The sequence below is a fragment of the Fusarium subglutinans genome (assembly GCF_013396075.1).
Source record: "Fusarium subglutinans strain NRRL 66333 chromosome Unknown NRRL66333_c0000246, whole genome shotgun sequence".
Lineage (NCBI taxonomy): Eukaryota > Fungi > Ascomycota > Sordariomycetes > Hypocreales > Nectriaceae > Fusarium > Fusarium subglutinans.
Genome location: NW_023502309.1, coordinates 41,207 through 64,292, shown reverse-complemented (window position 1 = coordinate 64,292; position 23,086 = coordinate 41,207). Strand labels below are relative to the sequence as shown.

The 23,086-nt window shown below is 47.4% G+C and overlaps 10 protein-coding genes across 10 annotated transcripts; 6 read left to right on the top strand and 4 right to left on the bottom strand.

The window, feature by feature from the left end:
• Positions 1 to 1,099: 1,099 nt before the first annotated feature.
• On the bottom strand, positions 1,100 to 2,411 carry FSUBG_12070 (NADPH dehydrogenase; the record flags this gene model as incomplete). Its single annotated transcript, XM_036676822.1, has 2 exons — positions 1,100 to 1,752; positions 1,796 to 2,411. 2 exons carry the CDS (start codon positions 2,409 to 2,411, stop codon positions 1,100 to 1,102), a joined length of 1,269 nt encoding a protein of 422 aa, XP_036532479.1.
• A 433-nt stretch (positions 2,412 to 2,844) lies between these two features.
• Positions 2,845 to 4,183, top strand: FSUBG_12069 (transcriptional regulatory moc3; the record flags this gene model as incomplete). The annotated part of the gene is made up of 2 exons (XM_036676820.1): positions 2,845 to 2,912; positions 2,959 to 4,183. 2 exons carry the CDS (start codon positions 2,845 to 2,847, stop codon positions 4,181 to 4,183), a joined length of 1,293 nt encoding a protein of 430 aa, XP_036532478.1.
• A 79-nt stretch (positions 4,184 to 4,262) lies between these two features.
• Positions 4,263 to 5,075, bottom strand: FSUBG_12068 (molybdopterin cofactor; the record flags this gene model as incomplete). Its single annotated transcript, XM_036676819.1, has 1 exon — positions 4,263 to 5,075. The coding sequence occupies one exon, from the start codon at positions 5,073 to 5,075 to the stop codon at positions 4,263 to 4,265; it is 813 nt and encodes a 270-aa protein (XP_036532477.1).
• Positions 5,076 to 5,936: 861 nt separating this feature from the next.
• FSUBG_12067 (uncharacterized protein) lies at positions 5,937 to 7,223 on the top strand (the record flags this gene model as incomplete). Its single annotated transcript, XM_036676818.1, has 1 exon — positions 5,937 to 7,223. One exon carries the CDS (start codon positions 5,937 to 5,939, stop codon positions 7,221 to 7,223), a length of 1,287 nt encoding a protein of 428 aa, XP_036532476.1.
• Positions 7,224 to 7,844: 621 nt separating this feature from the next.
• FSUBG_12066 (gibberellin 2-beta-dioxygenase 8) lies at positions 7,845 to 8,861 on the top strand (the record flags this gene model as incomplete). The annotated part of the gene is made up of 1 exon (XM_036676817.1): positions 7,845 to 8,861. The coding sequence occupies one exon, from the start codon at positions 7,845 to 7,847 to the stop codon at positions 8,859 to 8,861; it is 1,017 nt and encodes a 338-aa protein (XP_036532475.1).
• Positions 8,862 to 9,777: 916 nt separating this feature from the next.
• Positions 9,778 to 10,995, bottom strand: FSUBG_12065 (uncharacterized protein; the record flags this gene model as incomplete). Its single annotated transcript, XM_036676816.1, has 2 exons — positions 9,778 to 10,179; positions 10,888 to 10,995. The coding sequence occupies 2 exons, from the start codon at positions 10,993 to 10,995 to the stop codon at positions 9,778 to 9,780; spliced, it is 510 nt and encodes a 169-aa protein (XP_036532474.1).
• Positions 10,996 to 13,438: 2,443 nt separating this feature from the next.
• FSUBG_12064 (uncharacterized protein) lies at positions 13,439 to 14,953 on the top strand (the record flags this gene model as incomplete). The annotated part of the gene is made up of 2 exons (XM_036676815.1): positions 13,439 to 13,711; positions 13,760 to 14,953. 2 exons carry the CDS (start codon positions 13,439 to 13,441, stop codon positions 14,951 to 14,953), a joined length of 1,467 nt encoding a protein of 488 aa, XP_036532473.1.
• Positions 14,954 to 15,227: 274 nt separating this feature from the next.
• Positions 15,228 to 16,912, top strand: FSUBG_12063 (uncharacterized protein; the record flags this gene model as incomplete). The annotated part of the gene is made up of 2 exons (XM_036676814.1): positions 15,228 to 15,455; positions 15,512 to 16,912. The coding sequence occupies 2 exons, from the start codon at positions 15,228 to 15,230 to the stop codon at positions 16,910 to 16,912; spliced, it is 1,629 nt and encodes a 542-aa protein (XP_036532472.1).
• Positions 16,913 to 17,226: 314 nt separating this feature from the next.
• Positions 17,227 to 18,468, top strand: FSUBG_12062 (kinase-like domain protein; the record flags this gene model as incomplete). The annotated part of the gene is made up of 1 exon (XM_036676813.1): positions 17,227 to 18,468. One exon carries the CDS (start codon positions 17,227 to 17,229, stop codon positions 18,466 to 18,468), a length of 1,242 nt encoding a protein of 413 aa, XP_036532471.1.
• Positions 18,469 to 18,520: 52 nt separating this feature from the next.
• FSUBG_12061 (uncharacterized protein) lies at positions 18,521 to 21,108 on the bottom strand (the record flags this gene model as incomplete). The annotated part of the gene is made up of 4 exons (XM_036676812.1): positions 18,521 to 19,575; positions 20,194 to 20,279; positions 20,427 to 20,599; positions 20,650 to 21,108. 4 exons carry the CDS (start codon positions 21,106 to 21,108, stop codon positions 18,521 to 18,523), a joined length of 1,773 nt encoding a protein of 590 aa, XP_036532470.1.
• Positions 21,109 to 23,086: the final 1,978 nt, after the last annotated feature.

The following is a 23,086-nucleotide window of genomic DNA, read 5'->3' as shown; positions in this document are numbered from 1 at the left end:
AAAAAAATATATTCTTAAGAAAAATATTAAAAATTAAGATATTTAATTTTAAAAAAATTATATAATAATAAAAAAAATACTTTTAAATAGCCCTATTTTTAAAGAATTTTATAAAGTTTTATATAGCCTACTAACTAAGTTAGTTATATAGTTATTTAAAGATATATTAGTTTTTTCAGCTGCACGTAACTTTTACACTCAAATTTAGGTAAGATCAGCTGTCTCATGGTTTTATGCATATCTCAGGGTTTTGTGCCCAACTAAGCTTGCTTAGTTGGCCCCCCCCCCGGCTCGAGCCAACGGGTATTGCTATGCTGCTAATTTGAGCGCATCTCGCACCACGATTTGCTTTCTGACCTATCACAATGCTTTATTTACACAATAGACCCACTTCTCCATTTCAGATCCGCTGTAGGAAAATACACGCTCGGCCCGACTCTTCGCCGGCGAGGGGAAAACCTTTGGGCAACAACCCCTCCTTTGTCACGTGCTAAACCGGCAGCGCTCTATCGTGGCCCAAATTGGAGGTCAATGCTACTATCAAGGGACAAGTCCAACGGCTATAGTGCAAGACGATGACAACCTTCGATTGTTTTGAACTTCTGAGTTGACTCTGGTGGACCTGACCAGGAACTCTGGTACTCGGGTTCCGCACTGAACCCGTTTTTGTGCACTGGTCAGAGAAACTTGGGTAGAGTTTTTGGTGGGCAGCGTCTGAAGAAGATGTCAAGTGCTAGCGGGCTCAAATATGACAAGTTGGCTTTCATCTTCTGGGATGACCCTAGCCAGGAAATCTGGTTGACTTATGAGCTCCCTGAGTAAACAATAGTCGTCAGGTTGTCAGCAAAGATCGTGGGGTTAAGAGAGGAGACTTGAGCAATCTGATTAGGCTGCCCTAGTAGTTCATATCCAGTCAGGCAGGCTGGGTATCCTGGGGAATTCTGCCTTTTTTATTTTGTTGACGAAACATTTCGAAAGCTCTTGATTAAGCTCCTCTACTCTCGGTTGCACCTCATATCTTTCTTCACTACAAATACCAGTACTAGCAACCACACAAACATATAGATGATCGTCTTATTCTCTGGTACAGACCGCCTTCTTACTTAGCCTTGGAGTACTGCAGGGGCCACTGGACTTTCACGCCCAAACTCTTGGCAGCTGTAAGTACAAAGCCTGAGTCTCGTAAAAACTGCCTCCCAACCATGACTAAGTCCGCCTGAGGTTCCTCATACTTCCCCCTCTCAGCGTCTCCATTTATCCCATTCGTCTTCTGTAATGCCCCAAAATCACCATTCCCACGAACAACACTCTCAGCCATGTCAGGTTTATCGATGAACCCCACGGCTGCAATCAGCAGTTTGATACCATCAGTTTGGATGGCTTGTCGGATCTGGTAAGCAAGATCGATCTGATAGTAGGTATGAATGTCGATCTTTTGGTCCCTATGGTTACCACCAGATGAGATATCCAGAATGTCAACGCCCGCCTGGGGAAGTAGTTTAGCAAGCTTGATGGAATCCTCAAGGGTCCAACAGTCTTTTCCGCTCCACTCCATCCACTCAACAGCTGAGATGCGCAGTGAGAGAACAACAGTGTCTGGTATGGCATCCCGCACGGCTTTCAGGACACGAAACAAGAAGCGCGTTCTGTTCTCGAAAGAAACGCCATATTCGTCCGTTCGATGGTTCGTGAGAGGTGACAGGAAGGCGTTGATCAAGTACCCGTGGGCGCCATGGAGCTCGATAAAGTCTTCTACCGTTAGTCACGATCCCAGGGCCGGGGATAAAAGACTTACCGACGCCGGCCTCAGCAGCTCTTCTAGCAGCACCAGCAAACTGATCAACAGCAAGATCAATTTGTTCCTGTCCCATCTCTTTCGGCACAGGATATCCAGGGCCATGGCAAATCGTACTCGGCGCCCTGACGTCATTCGGCCATCCACCAGCTTCCTTATTCGCAAGTGGGAAGTGTACCATGGGATCGCCGTTAGCAAGCCACGGTGGGAGCATGGAACCCTTGGGACCAGAATGGCAGAGCTGAATACCAGCCTTCTGTCCTTGGACATGAATGTAGTCGACTACGCGCTTCAAAGGTGCAATCTGGCTATCCCTCCAAAGACCTGAATCTCTGGTTGAGACGCGAGCATTGGAAGCTACAGCTGTAGCTTCAACAATGACGAGAGCTGCACCTTTGGTTGCAAAGGAGCCGTAGTGTACAAGATGGAAGTCAGTTAGATGTCCATCATTGGCACTGAACATTCCCATGGGGGAGACGGCGATGCGGTTTTGGAGTGTAAGACCTCGGACTTGAAGGGGAGAGAAGAGGGTTGAGTTGGCTCCACTTTCAGCAAGTTGTGTGCCGGGCACTGGTGCCACGTCAGGGTATAGCTGGACCGTCTTTGGAAAGGACATTTTCCAAGGTGAGTGGTGTAAATAAAATGGATTATTGAGTGTCGTGTTTTGAGGTTGGGAAGCTTGATAGAGGCAATCACAATCATGGCGGAATGAGAGAGATTTATACCCCAAAGTGACAGCACGACCGTCCCCTTCGATACATTCAGTCCGGTAAGTTCCCTGATGTTATTACCAATCACCTCTTGATTGTCAATCTTGTTATAGAAAGATGCCTCCATCCGTGGAATACACGATTCTCGGCTCGACACTTTGGGACTAGTGCATTGAATTGAACGAGGTGGCCAATAAGTCGCGAGGATGAATCTCCACTATGCGGCAATCATCCCATTAGTAATACTTGTCGTGCACTCATATCACAATCCTTCGCCCCTCGAAACTTGGAATGCGCTGATTCACTCACCTTGCTCATATCTTCAAGGATTCTCTAGCTATGAGTACTACGGGGTCCCGGAAGAGAAGATACGCTACGAAGGGGAAGACCGGCTGTATCACCTGTCGGTTAGTGACAACCCTTGCAACAACAGCCAGTAACTAATCATGACAGCATTCGTCGGGTCAAATGTGATGAAGACAAGCCTAGTTGCCACCGCTGTGTCTCCACTGGCCGCAAGTGCGATGGATATGACCTCACTCCCTTGTTTTCGAGCGGTAGAATACTTCAGCCGATAGTTTCTGGAGGCAGTGACCCCGAAAGTCAAGCCATCTATCAATTCCGGACTAGAATCGCAACACTCATCGCCTCCTCATTCGACGCCAACTTCTGGACATATGATGTATTACACACCTCAGATAGATACACACCCGTCCGACACGCCCTAGCAGCACTCGCGTCGGCATACCAGAAGTCTATCCTCCTCGGCATAGAGTCCAAAAGCTGCGATATGTTTATCTTTTCCCAGTACCAAAAGGCTATGAAAGCTCTCTCCATTTGCTTTCAGGAGCCCAAAGTTCTCTCTACATCTGAAAGGATGGCTGCCTTGGTTGCAAACTTTCTCTTCACTTACCTTTGTTCATTGCAAGGTCTTCGCCAAGAAGCTCTCGTTCATTTGAGAAATGGCCTGGCACTCATTCATGAATGGGACGGCCTGAGAGGCGAGGGCCAACATATGATGACGGATATACTAGGATTGTACATGAGATTAGACACGCAGACTCGCGTCATCTCAACGACCGACAGTACGTCGTATTGCTTGGGAGGTCGCTCTCAACGAGGAACTTTACAGGGTGCTTTTGGCACACCGTCAGTGTGCTCGTTGTTACGCCAGCTCGATGCTATACATGGCCAAATACTTCAGCCCTCAAATATCCAAGCCTCAATTCTATCCACCGAGTACTCCCTGAAACTTTGGGACCGGCAATTTGAGAACCTAAGCGTTACTTCTCAAGAAGAGAAGAAACATGTGACTGCGCTTAGAATGCGACGGACAATGGTCGAAGTTACCCTTGATCTGGCATCCAACAGAAGTAATGATGCAGAAAAGGCTGTCGATAAAAATTGCAAAACAATTCTGGATCTCGCGCTCCAACTAATCCAGGACCTTGGTCTTCGACCTGCTCAGGCTGGGTTGAATCTGGCGAATGGTCTTGTCGAAGCACTGTACTTCGTCGCTGTCACCAGCGAGGATTGGGACTTGCGGCACCAAGCCATACAATTTCTACGACAATATCGATTTACTGATGGGGTATGGGGGAGTAATGCTGCAGCAGATCTGGCGGAGGGCCGATTACAGGGTGATATCTACCGGTATCGGCAGCAGCTCGAGGCATAAAGTGTGTCAAAACAATCTATATGCTATCCCATCATAATTTACACTGAACTTCTCATGTTCCCTTTTCAGGTGAATCTATCTACGCCCGCTTGAAGATCGTGATGCCTTGCTGCTCAGAATACCCAAGAAAAAGCCTCAATTTGGGCAAAATATCCGAAACTGCAGGAAACTTCTCCAGGTCCAAACCCTTCCCATCCTCTCCATCAATCTTGAATCGCCTCATGATGAGCTTATTCTGCTCAATGTCGTCTAGGGAGAATTGTAGTGGCAGGATGCAAGCAACCTGAGGCGTCTTCAAATTCTTGCCAATCATTCCAGCGATCTGATCCAGCCAACTCGGCACCGCAGGATCAGCAAATGACATGACGATGCATCCCCCGGCCTGAACCAAAGGATCGCTTTTGACGGCATTGGATTTTGGAAGCCATAATTCGGTCTTTATTTGTGATAATGCAGGTTTGGTCCGCTGATCCAGAGATTTCCAGATGGCAAAACCCTGGTCATCTGCTTGGTGAGAGTCGACGGCAAACAGGTAAGAGTTGTTGTGTTTGTCTTGATCATCAAGATCCTGATTCGATTTGACTTTGATAGTTGCGCATGAAGCGATGGGAGAAAGTTCAATAACCTGGCATGCTGACCGGCTACTGGTGTCCTTCTTTTCTGTTTCATTTGGCTCTAGGTTCTCATTCGAGACCGCATCGTTGTCGCTGTCAACCCTGTGAAGAGAGTGTAATTGTCTCCGTACAGTGGCCTCGTCACCGTGAAGAATGGCTACCGCCAAAAGTACTTGCACGCCGAGAAGAAAGGTCAGACCAGCTGCACTCCAGATGTAGGGTGAGGCTTTGACTGACGCCTCGACCCATTTCACTGTGGCATGAACACGCTCATCCATCATAAAGTTTGCAGAAGAGAATAATTAGGAGGCAACAATTTAATTGAATGGGCATAACTTAATTAAAGGTTTTGAGCGGATGATTTGCCAAGCAATTTCATGAGGCACAATTATTCCACGTGCTGATTGTGATGGAATGATTGGTGAACACGGCGACGCCAAGAGGTTTTTGTAAGCAAAGTTATATAGATTAGATTAAAAAAGAAATTTATTTTCAACAGCAGATGCACATTATGATGATAAAAGCCTTTTTTCAAGCCAAAGAAGGTCACGAGACCTGATGGTTCCGTCGCGAGAATCACGGTCCTTTGCTATGAACGAACAAAGTTAATCGTCAAGGCATTCCAGGCCAGCCACGACATATCTGAAGGGACCCTAATTCGATGTTTTCTCACAAACAAATACTTTCAATCATTGGTTTTTGATGACCTTGATTATCTGTATCTTCAGTGTTCGACAGAGGCGGAATGCAATACGGCGTAGGCAGATCAGTATCACTCGCAGCGACGCAGAGTCACCTGGCCTCGCGTCAAAGTTGCATTAGAATTCACGGTGCTTATTTTAGCATTTCATAACTGACTTTCCAACTTTTCAACACTCGTTATGCTCTGTGAATAACAAACCTAATATGTAACTCATTCCAAGCAGGTATATCTTGAGCTTCAACAGAGAATAGATCCCCTTCCCATGCATAAAATAGACAAACCTCTCCCTGGATCTATAAATACCTTGTACCCCGGCATGATCCGCGTCCGTGCTCCTCTCTCCGCATTCTGAAATCTGTCTTGATCGCCCTAACCTCGCCAAGTCTCACCTTTTCTCGCTTACATAACCCGGCTTACCCCATACGGTCCACATAAAATGGCTCAATCCGTTACGTCAATCGACGCGCTAATCGCTCCGACCTCGAGAGCACAACACACCACCCTAAATATCGTATCACTTCTCTCCTCACTATCTTTACCCGACGACTCAGACATGGTCGCCATTCCCCTTTATCATGGCGCCCACTGCGATAGCCTTGCGCGACTCACGGATGAGATTCTCGTGTCGATACTCGAAATACTGCCCAAGCATGACCTCTGTAGCGTGTCGCGGTTGAACAAGCGCTATCATGCCCTTGCGGATGCCGTCCTGTATAATACGGTCCAGTGGCTTAAACCAGAACTTCACCTCATCTTTAGTCAGTCGCTTAATCGACGACCAAGGCGCGGATCAGCTATTGAGGGGGTTAAGCTGGCTTACCCGGCTTCAGAGTTAACACGTCTCATTTCCGACACGCTAGAACCAACCAATTCTGTGTCGCATACAATCTCAACAATGTCGAATCTCAAAACTCTCGATATCGCTGTGCCAGTTGGTCTTCTACACAGTATAGGAAATCTCTTCAACGGACCTTTTGATCTCGCTTGTCTGCAATCCTGTACCCTGTTCTACCAGGATGAGGCCGATCAGTACTGGGATCTCCAAGAGAACATCCACATCTTTACACATCCTACTCTCGAAACACTGGTCATCAAGCGAGCAAAACTCGACGACAGAGGCTTTGAGTTAATCGAGCGTCCGCACAACACAGCGCTCAGCAAGCTCCACCTGATAGAATGCGACATCAATGACGACGCGCTCTCAGACGTGCTTATGTTTCCCGAAGCCCTCAAGGAATTCGTCCTCACCCAAAGAGAAGAGCCCGAGCCCGAACTCGAAGAAAGCTCAGCTAGCATCCGTGATTACATCCTCTCCCTCAAAGAACAATGCCACTCGTTAGAAACCATCACCATCGACTTTCCCATGCTCGCCAGCGCACGCCCCCTCGCCCTTCGCGAGTTCACCGCGCTAAAAACACTCCGCCTAAACTGGGACTACCAGCTTTTTGGAAAGTCTACAAAGAAACCACGGCTGCACTCTGTTGGACTACCGCCCGAACTAGAAACATTAGAGTTTTTTAACCCTTTGGGTACAGATGAAGAAGTTACGGATTTGTTTGTTAGTGCTATTGAGAATTTTCATTTTACTTGTAGGAAATTGAAGGAGTTGATTGTTTTGGTGGATGAGGACCCGGTTCCGAAGGAGATTTTGGAGGCGGCTAAGAAGCAAGAGCAGTTGTATTTGAATGTTATTGGAGGAGATTTAGACGAAGATGATAAATAGATAATTGGTGTTGGATAGAATAATGGAGTTGGATAAATATTATGAAACATAGAACAAATACACAGCGACTGTCTTTTACATCAAATCATATGAGTACGTGTCATACTTAAATCTCATCGTGTTTGCGATAAAGATCTAAGCCTTCTTACCGCCCCTCAGGGAGCAGGAAAACACCAGACCTAGATGTAGTGTGCCAGAATAAACTCAGTAAAGGCTATCCTAAGTCTGTACTAAAATTACTAAACTTAGGTAACCTATCCTAAATTTATCCTAAACTTATTCTAAGTTACCTAAGTCCTTTCGTCTCTTAGGATTCAGGTCTTGGGTTGTCTTTCCCCCCGGCTAATTGCTTCAACGTAGTATTCTCTCTCTTGGCATGCGACGTAGTATACATCTGCCCTTTTTCTTTCTCCAATCAGCAAACTGCCGAGCGATGGAGCTTTCCATGTCATGGCGCTTTGACTGCCGCTACATGCTTGGTAGCGTCAGCGACTCATGGATGTTTCCGTGCGCTAAGAATAGACTCTCAATACTTAACTATCATACCAGCCAGCTTAGATCAATCATTCCAAGGGTCTTCAACCATCTCATCACATAATTTACAAGAATCCAACTACCAACATGGGCAGTCTTGACAACACGCTTCCTCCATTCCCTGATGATGTGCCTACAGTGCCAATAGCCCGAATCTCATACTCCAAGCTAAAATGCTCCGATGAACATGAAATGATCAAAGTGCTCAAAGCTTCTAAGTCAGACGGATTCTTCTATCTCGATCTCACGGATAACCCCGCCGGACAATCTCTTCTAAGGGACACAGAAAATGTCCTCGCCATCTCAAAACGCGCCCTCAACATCCCTCTAGGCAAAAAGATGGAATGCGTCGCGGAGCGTGGCAAACAAATGTTTGGCTACAAGCCCGCCGGGGCAGTTAAGCAGACTGATGAAGATGCACGGCCCGATACAACTGAGTTCTTCAATGTGAGCAAAGATCACTTATTGGGAAACTCTGAGTCGCGAAATTATCCTACAGAGATCACCAGTCAGTGGACAAATTTGGGAAAGTTCTCTCAAGATTGTCACTGTTTAGGTCTTATGATCCTTCGCATCTTGGCGGAACAGCTCAATCTGCCGTTTGATGAGTTCGCCAAGAGAAACAACATCTCTTCAATTTCTGGGGATCATATCAGAATGACCAAAATGCCAGGCTGCGACTCTGCAGATGCTAAGAGAATTGGACTTGCCTCCCATACAGACTTTGGTAGCATTACCGTACTGTTCAACTGGGTCGGTGGTCTACAGATTCAATCTCACGACCCAGCAAGACAGGGAGAATGGGCGTTTGTCAAACCATTACCCGGACACGCCATTATCAATCTTGGCGATGCGATGGTCAAGTTCAGCAATGGGCGCCTCAAGTCTGGAAAGCACCGTGTTGTTCCGTTGCCAGGAGTGCATGGTAAATTGGATCGATATAGCCTGGTGCACTTCGTCAGACCAGCTGATGATATGTTGATGCAGCCGGTTGAACAGTACAAGAACGAACCTGTAGTTACTGTTGGCGGTAAGGTTGGCGAGGGAAAGGTGTATACGGCTGGGGAATGGTTGGCACATAGATTGAAACAAATGTCAAAGTAGAAGCAGCTCAGTATCAAATGTTTGTCCTCCTATTGTTCTGTATGGATATACCCAGAAACAGCCTCTTTTTTACTGCTAAGGCCGATCTTGCGATGACCAGAGTTTCTTGGCGAATACTCGGATGCCTTGATAGCATCGCAGTGCGCTGGGCATCGGCTACACTGTTTCTCAATAGACCAGCCAATCGCGCTCGAAGCCGGTGAAAATGAGTATTGGAGTTGTTTTCCCAGGGGCTCTGACTGTTGCCAGGAGCCAGACCTTTAAACTTTATGGAAAACATTAGAGCTGCTTCCGGGACTCCTTTCGTGACCTCTTTCAGGCATTTCAGCTCGCATTGAGTTCCTCTCCCGACTTTCCCGTGTTATGCATGTTGGTTGTGTTGGTTCCATATGTACTAGCCCAACACAGTATGCTGATCCCTGAGCGTTATTTGCTTGCCCTGTCCGATGGAGGCCAAAAGACCACTAATGATGAGGATTGGATACGCTACAATGCGCTTGGGCCCCGTCCACCAACACTTGGTGCAGGCTTGTCGAGGCCTGGAACCATCGCCCAACCTGATGTGAGTCGGCCAGAACACATAAGGGATATCCCTGTTTATCGTGCCTTCATACCATATAATTATAGAAATTAAAATCATTGGGCGCTCGACTTTTCTTATAATTCTGATATGTAAGATGCAAAGCCCGTACTCCTTTTAGAGAGTGTGTTATCAGACACTTGGTCTTGTGGGAGAGTAAGACGTCATAAATAAAGTTCTTGAAGTGTCAGGGTATCTACCGCCGAGGGTTCCGGGCGAGCCGTCTTGGCCGAACATAACATGCAAACCCACAGATACCGTATCATGGAGATGTGACTCAGTGCCAGGCACAAGACCAACAGTTACGTTCCTCAAAGCCACAGAGCATATGAGATTTCATCCATCCTCAGGAATATGCTTCCCAGTAAGGTCTTCGGTGTCGACCCGCAAGATAATCTCAATCACCTCAGGATGGCCGTCGGAGCTGCTGTTGTTAGCTCTGTAAAAGGCGACGGCCTCAGCATAAAATTCGGATGAGTATTTCTTGTACCCCATCTCATCTTCAGTGATCCTCTCAACAATGGTCTTCCCTCTGCACAACCCATCAACTACCTGTCCAAGCATTTGATATCGCGCCCAGATTGCGTCGCCAAATCTTGATTCGCGAATAGAAGTCACGTATGAGCTTGCCCAGGGTTCGACAACAGGAGCCCACTCGGGAGGATGGAGAACATCGCTTATAGGGAGATCGAGGAATAGTTGCTCTACCAGCTTCGTATCTTGTTTGCTTGTGTCCATCTATGATCTTAGCAATTTATTTTTGTTTTATCAATTTAAGGGGTGAAAAGAGAGCAAATTGGGAAACCTACCTTTGTTGAACTAAGGTATAAACAATTATATTTCTCAAATATTATGTTCAGGCACCCGAAGCGATTCGTTCTTTCTTTGAACGCAAGGAAAGAAGAAGGCCTAGAAAGATCGGAAACAGTGTTAATAAGTTCATAGGCCAAAGTGGGGTTCAAATATTCATCTATGCAATAAGCCAGATCTCTTTATCAATTTCACGAGCCAGGATCGGCTCAATATTCTGACTGCGGAAAGCTTTCCGTCAACACAAGCAACATCTGACAACTAGATCTTTTGACAAAATCTTGAACACAAGGCGATAAGGGATCCCGAGTCAGAACGACAAAGCTCTTCTCAAGATGTGGCCCTTGTACGGTCAACTTTTTTTATGGCCTTGTTGACCAGAGGATAGCTTGTCATCATCCCTTCGCCGTAGTGAAAGCGACAGCTCGTATTGCGACAAGTTTCAGGAACACTAAAATGGCCAGAATAGTCATAAGAGGTTGGATCGATGGCATGACACCAATCATGTGGCAGGCCTCCTCCAGCTGTCCCTGGCATGTCAAAGCATATCATTCTGATAGACGTCATAACGAAACAGCCCTTTGCCTTCTCACAATGACCGCAAGCCACCTTCAAGGTACGGAAAGGGCTGCAGACATGCGGATGACCTGGGTCCTGAGATGCCCAGCCACCACGAAGCTTGATCAGGTCTGGTGAGATAGACTCTGATCCATCGATCTCGGCGATAGAATCCCATTCTGCCATCGCGTTCACTCCTCGTTGCGGTATCATATGGCGGCCTCCTTGTTGTCGAATGTTCTGAATGGCTTCCTTGAACTTTGCCTTCTACAAATACCCACTCGAATGAAAGACGGATGGGTCGCCGCCGGAATGTCCTCTCCAGAAGTTTAGAACCACAGTCATCCCCCCTGGGAGCTTGGTGGCAAACGCCTGCGGACCTTGGCCTTCACCGCAAGCTGCAGAGTGATCCTCGTGGTCGCAGCTCCCCAGAAATACCCGGTCTTCACCATCTTGCCCTTCGTCAATACAGGTTTTTATATCGTCCCAGGTTAGTGTTTTATGACAACAGAGTCTGATGTGGCCTTGCCTCCCGATGCAGGTACTCCTAGGCCTCGCGAGCTGCCAACTGGCAAAACACGCTTTGGGATGCTCAACACCGCAGGGGTGACACTTCGACCATGACCCTGGGTAGGAGTCGAATGCTTGAAACTTGCAAGTGATGACATGATCTTTCCATAGCGACGCTGCTTTTCTGACTCTCCGGCAGCGTTTGCACGCGAAATCCCTTATCATCAGCTTCACAACTTCAGTCTTCAAACCCGGGAATGGTACATTGTACTCAAAGCAATGGCGTACGTTCCTCGGGTCTCTTGAAGGATTTGACAAATCTTCATGGCCGGCAGAGCACCACTTGCAGCAGAAATGAGTTGAGAAATAGTGCTTCTTAAACTCGGCGCCTTCCGTCAGGCACCGGAAGTGTCGAGAAACCTGCCGCAAAGCAAAGAAAGCAAGGCCGCCTTCACTATCCCCTTTTGAGAGCCAGGAGATGACCATGGACAATATTTCTTCAGGGAGCTTCTCAGTCTTAAAGCCTCGGGAGAGCTAAGAGAAACGTGGTCATGGATAAGCTGTATGCAATGAGGGAGCCCGTTTCCAAGTGTTGAAGAAGGCGGTTTCTTCCAAAGGCTCAGCTCGATTGCAAATTCCCTGTCATTCGTTTCAGCGTCCGCCCTTCTCATCGCCTCTTCATAACCTAGTCAATCCTGATCAGTAATTCAAACTTTCTTAAAAGCGTATCCTTGTACCTCTTCCATTGTTTTCAATGTCTCTCTGCCAGGTAATCACATAGCTCGCTATAACAGTCATTAGTTATAACACTACTATATAGGACCTGCTTTCGTACCGTATCTTATAAATAACATTATCACGATGGGAACTCCTATTGTTGTTGCGAAAAATGTATAAAGCAAGGCAGACATGGCGTAATCAAGTTGGAAAGTGAAGTCTGCAGGAAGAAACGATGAATGAGGCAAGAAAGGGCGCCAAGAGGTTTAAATATTTTCATAACAGTATTGCACTCACATAATGATAAGGAAATCAATTAATAATGACCTGGAAGTATATTCCTATGGTTGCAGCTGTATAGTTGCTGCCTACAAGGTTAAGCTTAAGGCTGCGCATAATAATTAATAATCGAAGCGTATAACATCTTAACGAGACATCTCAAGCCAAGACACTGAAAATTCCAATTAACTTCAGCTTTTGGAAGGCAATATGTGCATAGCCTTAACAAAGGTAAGGTGCGTGATATTGCTATTATGTCTAAGTTAGCTAGATGTGTGATTTGCAGTTGAGACTTGTGGCTAGGAGCTTAAATCAGCAGACTAGACTTAGCCCACTAAGTCTATTAACCCAAATGAAAATTTCTAAGATTAACTGCTGGCATCAAGCCAGTTGCACATATAACACTCCAGGATGATAGATCTGACGATAATCTGGAGGCGAATGTCTGGCGAAGAACCAAATCCTTCTATGAGTGGCAATAAAGATTGCAGTATTATTAGTCAGCGGGTTTAGCTCAGTTGGGAGAGCGTCAGACTGAAGTCAAACTTCAATCCATTGATATCTGAAGGTCGTGTGTTCGATCCACACAAACCGCAAGTCCTTTGTTTTTGCTAATATGTTCGACTATAGCAAGTTCACTTTTTGTTTTTCCACATTATACACGCTTCACAAGAATACTACTACTTTATCTGTCCTTTCAGTGCATAAGCGATATCTTCGATATCATTTGGCCATCTCACATTCAGCCAGAGACGAGGTTCCACTGGTCTGCTTTACCAAGACTTGCAGCAAACTATTGATTGCCTTAACCTTTTCGGGTCCGTCAGCCCACTAAATCCAGCGCGCTATTGATTGAACTGCTCACATGGAGCAAGAAATCCACCCACAGGAAGCCAGGGTGCCAGAAATGCCCGGCATAAAAGTCCACTAATACACATGGATATTTTTGTCGCTGAGGATTACCCTTCTGTATCCAATGCAAGGACCACAGATAAGTAAATGTGGCTTGCTGAAGCGCCCCGAGGATGACAAAGCGCGAGAAACTATTATCTCGTTCCATCTGACGTTAATCCAACTTCGAGTTCTTCTCTTGACTTGAGCTTCTACCTGCGTGCGAATTACCATGGCCACCAATCTTGATAAGCTTTCTGCAGAGACTCTGACCTCCATTGCGAGCGTGAGCGCAAAAGTCAGAGATGCCATCTCCGCATCTCTCTCTATCGGTCAAGAGCAGTACCTGACCATCGCTGTCCCAGCAACTGTAATTGATCTGGCCAACCCGGATCACGGCGGCTCATTTGTATATGATGAGTCCAGACATAGTTTTCCTCCAGCAAATATTAGACAGGCTGAAGCTAGCTTAGTTGATAGAATGATGCCGATAGCCAAATTAGCAGTATGTAGAGCCCCATCTTACCGAAATCTCAGTGCTAACACATCAAAGGTCGGCAACGAGACCAGGAGTGTTGCGCGCAGTTACGCTCGCGCCATTGACAATTTAATTCCCGCAAGCCCGACATCCACCCCCGTCCCAGGCATCCCCAGCCCCGGACAGATGGACTACGCAAAGTCGATGGAGTTTCTCAAACAGAAAGTCCCCGGGACCTCAAAGACCATCATGGAGATTTATAGGGATAAGGAGATGAAGTGGGCTGAAGAGCGTGGAAATTGGGAAACGGCAAAGATCGGGGCTACTCGTCGTGCGCATGAAATCTTTGAAGACGCGACCAAGGAGCACGCCGATAAACGACAGAAATACCTCGAGAAGTGGTCCAAGGACGAGGGCAAGCGCTATAAGGATGCTACTCAAGCTGCATGGATGGACTGGGTTGATGGCGGAAAGAAATATGCCGTCGAGTTTGCCTTTGGCCTGTTCCAGATGGATCCTATGGAGCGCGTGGAAAGAAGTAAGGAGGCGATGAGGAACTCTGCGGTAGACGATCCAAGTGGCGATGGGGAGGTTTACGGTGTTAGTCTTACACCTAAAGGGTGGGCTACGTCCTGTAGGGTCAAGGCCGAGGAGTGGCGTCAGCAGTATGAACCTGGGCAGCTGAATAGCAGTGATGAAACTACCTGGAGCAGAATTGCACTCTCATACTCTGCATCGGATATCCAGACTCAAGGAAGCGTAACAACCGGCTTTGGTCTCTGGTCCTTGGGCGGTACAAACTTGGATGAGGGGCTACGCCGAGAGATGGCATCCTGCGATGTTAGCATTTCATTTTCTGCCCTCGTCGTCAATATCCACCGCCCATGGTTATACAGCGAGCTCTTCCGCGACACTGATCTCGAGATTCAGAGAGGTATCAATGTCAGCCCTGGCCCAGGTCGTATTCATGATATGATCGAGGATCGGGAAGACGAGAAGAGTGGTGAATGGGCCTTTCCGGCCTATCCGACCTCTTTTATCATTGCTGCTGATACAACGGTTGAGTTCAAGGGAGAAGTGAAGGCTATAGAGGAGTTTTGGAAAGCTGATGGTGAAGTGGTTGGGTATGGGCCTTGGTCAGTGTCAGGCAGTGCTGTGGCCGAGCAAACCAGAGTGGAAGCAACTTCAACAGGATGCAGGATCAGTTTTGGGGCACCACAGATTATTGGCTGGCTTAACCAAACTGTGCCACCTCTGCCACGATCATAATAACTATCGCTTTGGCAACGCAGTGTGCTCTCGTATAAAATAAGCATCCGTTTTTGCACCCCTCCTTGATCAGGAAATGCAGAGGAGTTAAGGTGCCTGACGCGAGGCTGAGGCCCACTCTTTTCAAACAACCACCAGCAGCTTTTACATCTTCACTTCACATAATTCTCTCTCATCTCCTTTATGCACCTGTTTTGCGGCCTCGCCTTTCTGAACATTTCTTTGTTACGCAACTCACTAGCGCTCAACCTTGGCCTCGAAGCCTCGCTTCATGATGGCTAAATTCATCCACAAATCAACATCTGACTTCTCCCCTCACCAAACGAAAACAACTCCTGGGGCCATGCCTGCCGCGAACAGGAGCTACAACTCCCCATGCCCACGCGTTCCCGGCGTCTCTGCATCCCATCATCAGATCGCTTCTGGTCCCCAGCACCAAGCTGTGGCGCCTCCAGTTCCGGAAGCGTCTGCTCCAACAGCAATAGCAGACATTCGACTTACTGTGAGTACATTCCAGGGCAACTCCACCACTTTTCATCGGTGCTAACGTATCAAAAGCGGCTCCAAGGCCTTTCTGCGATTCTCAACAAGTCCACCTCACCCAAAGAAGTGACAGAGATCTTCACCAGCGAACTCCGAGTAATGGCAAAGAACACCACCGACGTCGTAGCCATCCTTGCCCAAATCCTTCTACACTACAAAGCCAACACTCCGATACATCAGCAAGCTCAAAGAGAACGGTCGATCGTGTGCAACGGCCACTGGACCGCATTCTTTCGAAAAGTCGCGGGTGGTGCGCAGTGGTTGACAAACCAGTGGGGTGGCAGCCCTTGGCTCCCTGCTGATATCCGGGCTACGGCTGAAAGATTATTTGGCAATTCGGAACCATCCCTGTATGTCCACATGCTGGTGGATATTACCAAGGCGGCACAAGCAAAGGGAATGAATCTTCAAAGTCTATGGGCCAACAACGGTGAGCTCAGGGTCGCGATGAAGAAGAACGCTTCGCAATACCTTACCTGCCAACTAGTCAACGGTGTCATCCAGGGCATCAACGGTGCGAGAGTTGAAGAGACCTTGAAAGCTCCTACGAATGAACCCCAAGACAGGACGGTCATTGATCTCGTGAATGGAACTGAGAAAGCAAACAGGGTCGACATAAGCAGTTCCGATGAGACAAACCCCATTGTACAAGATCCAAACAGCAAAGCGCCCATAGCGCAAATGAGACCTTCTTTTCCCAAGACCCTGGGTAACATCACTCCTAAGAACAATGGCGCACCAGAACAATCTCAGCCCTCGCCTGTCACAAAAGGTGCACAACCAGACACTCCTCCGATGAGCAAGAAGCGCACTTTCAATCAAATGAACTGTGAAGAGGCGTCTTCCTACAGTAAATACGAGAAGCTCATCTTGAATCTCAACCTTGAACACCTCGCGGAACTTCGGGGAGAAGCGCTCAAGAGCTTAGAAAAGGCAGAGTCAGACAAGGCTAGCTTTGACTGCGCACTTGCAGATCTGAAAGGGCGAGAAGACCAGATCAAACAAATCCGCGACCAGAGCAAAACTTTGGTAGATGAGATGAGCAATGGGATGAGAGGGCAGAGTGATCAGGGCGTCCTTGCTGGGGTACTGGCAAGTACTGGAACGGCATATGTCAACGGCATCACAAGTCTGCTTGACTCCCTTCTCCAGGCTACATCCGACTTCCAAGAAAGGCCTACGGCTAAAGAGTTACAAGCGCAACGTGCCGAAGCAGTCGATAAGGCTTCTAAAGCAAAGGAACAAGTCCAAGCACTTGACCATATCGAAAAGGCGTGGTCGATCCATCAACGCTATAAGGAGGCCAAGAGATATCGACAGAAGCTACGTGATCTTCTAAGCGAGACAGATGAGCGCGCCATAGAACTAGAGAAGGCATGCCTTTCCACGTTCAGCCAAGCAGAGCAAGAAGACTAGGCATTCATTCTTGGCTCTCAGGGTAATTAATGCGGGGATACTTTCGAGTTTTATGTAAGGCAGCGAAGGATGTTATTTTGGACTTTGCTATTATATCAAGGCAGATGAGTCTTGAGGCTCGTTGATATTTGCGAAATAGCTTGAGGGCTGCAGATAGCGATAGGACATCAGCCCATGTCGCTAAGATTTGGCGCCGGGAATGAGTCACCCCGCAGTTGCGATATGAGGTTTAAAGATCTTAGAACTGAACTCTTATCTATCAAAATAAACATTCTGTTCTCCCATATAACTCTCGTAACCCATAGGAAATCGAAATGTCATCTAATTTGCAACCATCAACACCGCCTCACCATCCAAACTTTGGTGTGCGCATGTCTAGCGAGAGCATCGACCGTTTGGTGCGCCACGTATTTCCCGACGCTACCCACATAGAAGTAGAGGCTCTTCCTTCTTTGAAGTCCTTCAACAACCGAATCTACTATCTTAAATGTCACAGAGACTCCCAGGCCGGTAATGATGTCGCACATGTCGATGAGCTTGTTCTCAAGATCAATGGTCGTGGTTTTGGATCAGGGAAGGTTCAAAACGAGGTTTCTTGTCTCCGCCTGCTAGAGCACTTTTGCCCTGAGATACCGGCACCTCGGGCGATAGCTTGGTCTCAAGATAGATTGGGTATCGACACCAAGGACGCGCAGCGCGGGGAGATGAAGTTCAGCAATGTGGACGAACCCCCGAACGGCTGGATATTGATGACAAGAGTTCCGGGAGCGCCCATCGACTTATCTGCGCTCACCAATGACGACAAGTTTCATCTTGCGACACAGCTGGCAGATTACGTTAAGAATTGGCGGCAGAACGTCCCTCCTCAGAACTTTGCCGGAAACATTTCCTTTCATCAAATGGACTGTCAGCCTGACATCGAAATCCCTAGCTCGAATAGTACCCACGAAATGCAGTTTCTCATCAGAGGTATGCTTGGAGAAGAGCTCCATTGCCAAGATGGTATCGCTTCCATTGCAGAGTATTACAAACTGAGGCTACAGAACAAGATGAAGACTTTAGAGACAAACGAGACATTTGCACCAAACAGAGATCTCACACAGTCTCTGGAGACATTCATACAGCAAGACCTCACTGCCGTCAGGGCCTTAAATACCAAAGACGACTCGTTTGTATTCACCCACTACGACCTGTCCCCACGAAACATTCTCGTATCTGGCCAGCCTCCTCAGATCACTGGTATCGTGGACTTTGAGTTCTCCGGCTTTTTTCCACCACTCGATGAATTCCTGAATGACTGCATCGCCAACAATGGCGACTGGCCCAAAGATATGTACGAGACGTATCTGAAGCGACTAGAGTGCAATGGCATACCAACACCTTTAGAAGGAATCAAGAAAGATCATTGGGAACAGATGGCATTGCTGGAAGAATTGGTTGAGAAGATTGCTCCTTGGTGGTTACCCGGTGAATTTCAGGGTGAAAAGCTGAAGCAAAAGTTGAAAGAGATCAAGTCACGGGCTACGGATATATTGAAGTACCTTGGTTCGCCTTGAGAGGAATGTGTATGTACTGGCCATGGAGGGACAACGGAATACAGTACAGATGTTAGAAACCCAGGTCCTTCTCAAACTCCTTCCACTTTGTACCAATTGGCTGAACGAGTGTAAAAGCCGCACCAGTCTGATTCATCTCTTGCACCCCATTAGTCAAATACAACGGCGTCATTTTCCCATCATCACTAAAAAACAACTTTGGCCTCTCCCTTCTCTTGAACACCTGCCACGATCCATCTGTAAAAGTGATATTTGAACTGAAAGCCTCTTGGAGCTTGAAATGCCATGGCCCCGTGAGCTTTCGCGAGAAGAGATGGGATCCGACGCGTGGCCATTGCTGTTTATCGTTTTCAACATAATCTATCATCCAATGGTTTATGGAGTGCCAGTTCCCTCGCCTGTCGCGCCATATGAATGGGTCTTCGGTCCATTCTGGGTTTTCTTGCTCTGTAACGTTCCATGTTGCTTGATATATGAGTTTGTAATCGCTATTCCAGGATTTGGCAGTGAAGATTGAATAGTCTTTGATCCCGAGCACTATTTCTCTGGTTGGGTTGTTGTGTGTCCAGAGAGGGAATGCGGAGGGGTTGGTAGCGTGAATACCAGATGGCCGGTCGCTATCAAGGATCATCTTGAATGGGGACCATGTACCACGAATATTGTCAGCAGCCGAGACGGAAATATTATTGGGCCACCTGGTGTAGCTGATGCTTTCGCACTTCGTGAAGTTCTTATCATATTCCACACCAATGCTGTACAAGAGGTACTTCTTATCGGCGGGGCTCCAAACGATGTCTGGATTATGTGCGAAGTTCTTGGAAACATCTTGAGCATACGTGTATGGTCCTTGGGGCCCGTTATGCGATTCAGCACGGATGATGTAAGAATGAGGACGCCAGCCCTTCAGACCGCATCCATGACTGAACTGGACTGTGAAGAGATGAAAGATTCTTTTGTTGTCACGGTCTTGGACAATTCGACCTCCCCAAGAGGCGTTAGGCCATATACCGAAATCTTCACGACTGGGAGACTCGTATGTGTGGTTGTAACCAGTATGTCGTGTTGCCGGAGCAAGATCAAGACGGCCGCAATCGCTGCCAATCCAGCCTGGATCGCAACGGCAGAACTTTTTCCATCTCGAACATATTCCATTCAAACTGCAGTCCTTGTCATTCTTACAAGCATTCGTAAAGCCAATAAAGAGAAACGTCAGTAGGTAGAAGAGATACAAAGTGCGCATCATGTTTAAGTATCAGCGACTCAAAGCCTCAATGTCACAAGGTGACATTGTTGATGAGCAAAACGTTCTTATTCTGTTCCTGAACGAAACTCTGTGGCAAATCAGTATTCTGGAATATCCACACCTGATAGGAGGATTATCTCACGCCTCAATCATGCATACACATGTGGAGGATCATCTTGCTGCTTACTCTTGAGGGCACCCACCCCGCAAATTCTCTGAAGATCAATGGATTAGCTCGGTATAGATCTCACCGAGGTGCCTCATGACCAGAGGAGGTCATGTTCTGTCGCAAAACAGGAGGTCGCACGATCATCCTGGCTGTTATCCGAGATAAAGCGGGTACATAGTCTAAAGTCCACTTATCCTAAACAAAACTTATCCTAAACTGGCCTAAATTATCCTAAATTTATTTACCTAAGACTTTATTGAATTTTTGACAAGAGTGTTGTTTTAAGTTGATTGACCCCACAGCTGATGCTCACACCACGTGCCACGCATGATATGATGCAGTGAAGCCTTATCCTTCTTCTGCAAAGTCTTCTCCTTGTCGGTAAAAGGAGGCATCCGACTAGTCCGACCAAGTGGGCGCAGATGAGGAGTATGGCTCTGGCGATGCAGGAACTGAAGCACCAGAACAACGAAAAGAGTAGTTGAATGATAAAAACGGGTACGTTGAAGATTGCGAAAAAGAAGTCTTTGAAAGCCCCCCACGGACCCATCGCGATAGTCAAGGGCCATCACTGAGCCAGAATCGGAAGTGCAGATACAAGAACGAGGGGGTGTGGCAGACCACGTCGAAAGGGTCTTCATGATGCGCATGGTGGATCTATCCTGTAGAGCGAGCTCGAAATCCTTCCAAACATCCGGGGTTGTAGTAGGTAGATATCCCTATTTCTGCTAGAAAGAGCGGAATGGGCTTCCCACGTCGACTTGGTTACGGACATGGGCGGCGAAGCCTCCAGCAATAACACAGGCAGCGCCAATCCGTTCCTGCGAGAGGGAGAAGAGAGAGAGATGACGATCAAGATTCGCCCAGCGCCAGGGAAGGCAGGTCTGACAGACAACCAGATATCCCGCAAAATTGTGAGCAGGTCGTCGACCTGGTCCTTGAAGGACTGTTCGGGGCTAGGAGGGTTGAGACCGCCGTCATCCGCCGGACAGGCATCTTGATGAGTAGTTCCGATAGTCTCGGAATCCGCGGGAGACGTCATGCTGCCATAGGTCATGGGCAGCTCCTCCAAAGGGTGGAGCATGTACCGAGAGACGACTTCATACGCGAAGTCAGCGTTCCAATCTGACGGCTTGACGGAGGAGACACTCTGTTCAGTGCTCTCGCCCCAACAGAGGCAGAAGAGAGTGGCCACAAGAGCGGCGAGCATGAGGACGGCGCGTTTCATGGCGCACGGCGGCAGGGATCAGCGGCGTATTGAAAATAGGCGAGACGGATATCTGGCGATGGGATCAGTAAGAAAGATCTCTGGTAAATAAGACGCAAGGTTTCTTTGGTCTTTTGAGAAGCAAAACTTACCGCAAGATGTTAAGAAGTTGAAGTCGTGTGGAGTTGAAGTTGTATAGAGTTGAAATTTTATTGTTATGGATTGATATTCTACTGCAAAAGTGGGGCACGTTTTCCACACCTTATGCTTGCCAGGCGGTGCATTTTCCTATTATAAAATCTTACTCTAGAACGCCCAGATCTTGCCTTAATCACAAAAAGAATACGATATCTATAATACTCAGACCAAGACGATTCTAATCGTACTTATCTTGAATTTTCAAGGCATCGTGCGCTTCATACACGCGAGGGGTGGAAAACCGATCGATGCGGGACCCCGGAGTACGATACGAATGAGCTGGAATTCTAAAGGCAACGCCAACTCCCGACCAGCTAGATAAATTAGTTACTTGCGATTTCACCTCCCAACTAACTGACTCTCAATGAAGGAAGATCAACGAGCGAATTTCACGAACACGTCGAGACACTTTTGCACCAGGCCTCAGAAAGGGGTCATGAATAAGGCCGCGGAGAGACAACGAGAAGCGACACACAAACCGCATTTCGATGCACCGCGACGAAGCCTTCCGTAGAGAAATCTAGGGAAGAACTACAAATAGATACATCCCGTTGCATCTAAGAAGTTGAAAGAGGACACAGAGTTGTCAGACGTTCAAGAAGGCATGAGAAATCAGAGTACGCCCCTCTTTCATAACCCTGTTGGTCTCTTTACAGGACCTAGATCTCGGTTTAGAATTGATGACAGCTCCCTCGACCAGGTTTATGACCATTCTGGTCAAGTCAGTCTCGTCGGAGAACCGTTTAACACAAGTAGTATCATAATGGACGATATGGCTTTCGTGGGGCACGTCCAGCTGGATCTTGAACTCAGGGTAATTCAACTTGGTGAAAAGGTAGAGCTTGCCTTGCCGCTCTTCCTTTATAATTGGCATTAGTTCTTGAGTGACTCCTGCCGTAATGTGTCCCATCAAGACCTCCTGGTCAGCATGTCGGTCTGCAAGACGATTGAGCCAGTGGAAATTTTCTCGCTCCCAATCTGCCTCTCACAACACCTTACCAAAGACTTTAAATCTTTGCTCTGGATATGGATACGGTTGCATCCCGCTTGCCAGCACTGGTGTTCGCTTAGCAACGGGGGTACCCTTTCTGTTCCGTCTTGCTGTGATGGGCTTACGAACTGCAACTCCTTTTGGAAAGGGCTGTCTATCAGGTCGGCGGCCCACAATCATTAGCACGTTGTATGCGCTGCTTTTCCATTGTATCTCTTGGCCAAGCTCGACTGAAGTACGTAGATAAGCCATCAATTCGTGTTCACGAATAATGTCGATGGGGCGTCCCTTCGGATCGCTCCACTTAGGGATCAGGTCTTGTGCCGCCACCAGACGTAACAAAGAACCCTGCCTCAATTTGGCAAGTGGTAGTGATTGCGGTCTGGTCTGTGGGGTCATCATCTCTTATTACTGCTTCCAGGCCAGAGGGTTGTGATCTAAACTTAGGGTATCACTAGTCTAAAGACCCACTAAGGCTATCCTAAACGTACCTAAGTTAGCCTAAATTTACCTAAGACTTCTCGTCACTTAAAATAGATGCCTTTACTTACCCCAATCACCTCCTTGCTTTTCAAAATCAGGAAATCCTAGAGCAACATAAGACACAAGATGACATCAGAGGGAATGGATCGGTGTACGGCTGTGCCACTCTATTTTCTTATTTTGTAAACTCTACTGACAATGGCATGTGATGGGTACTTCAGCCAGGAAGTCAAGGCCGCCCGGCTTTGATTAAGCTCTTTCTTGAACAAAATATTTATCTACCCGCGCAGTTTCATCTTCTAGAAAGCTCGAGTCCATATTCTTGTT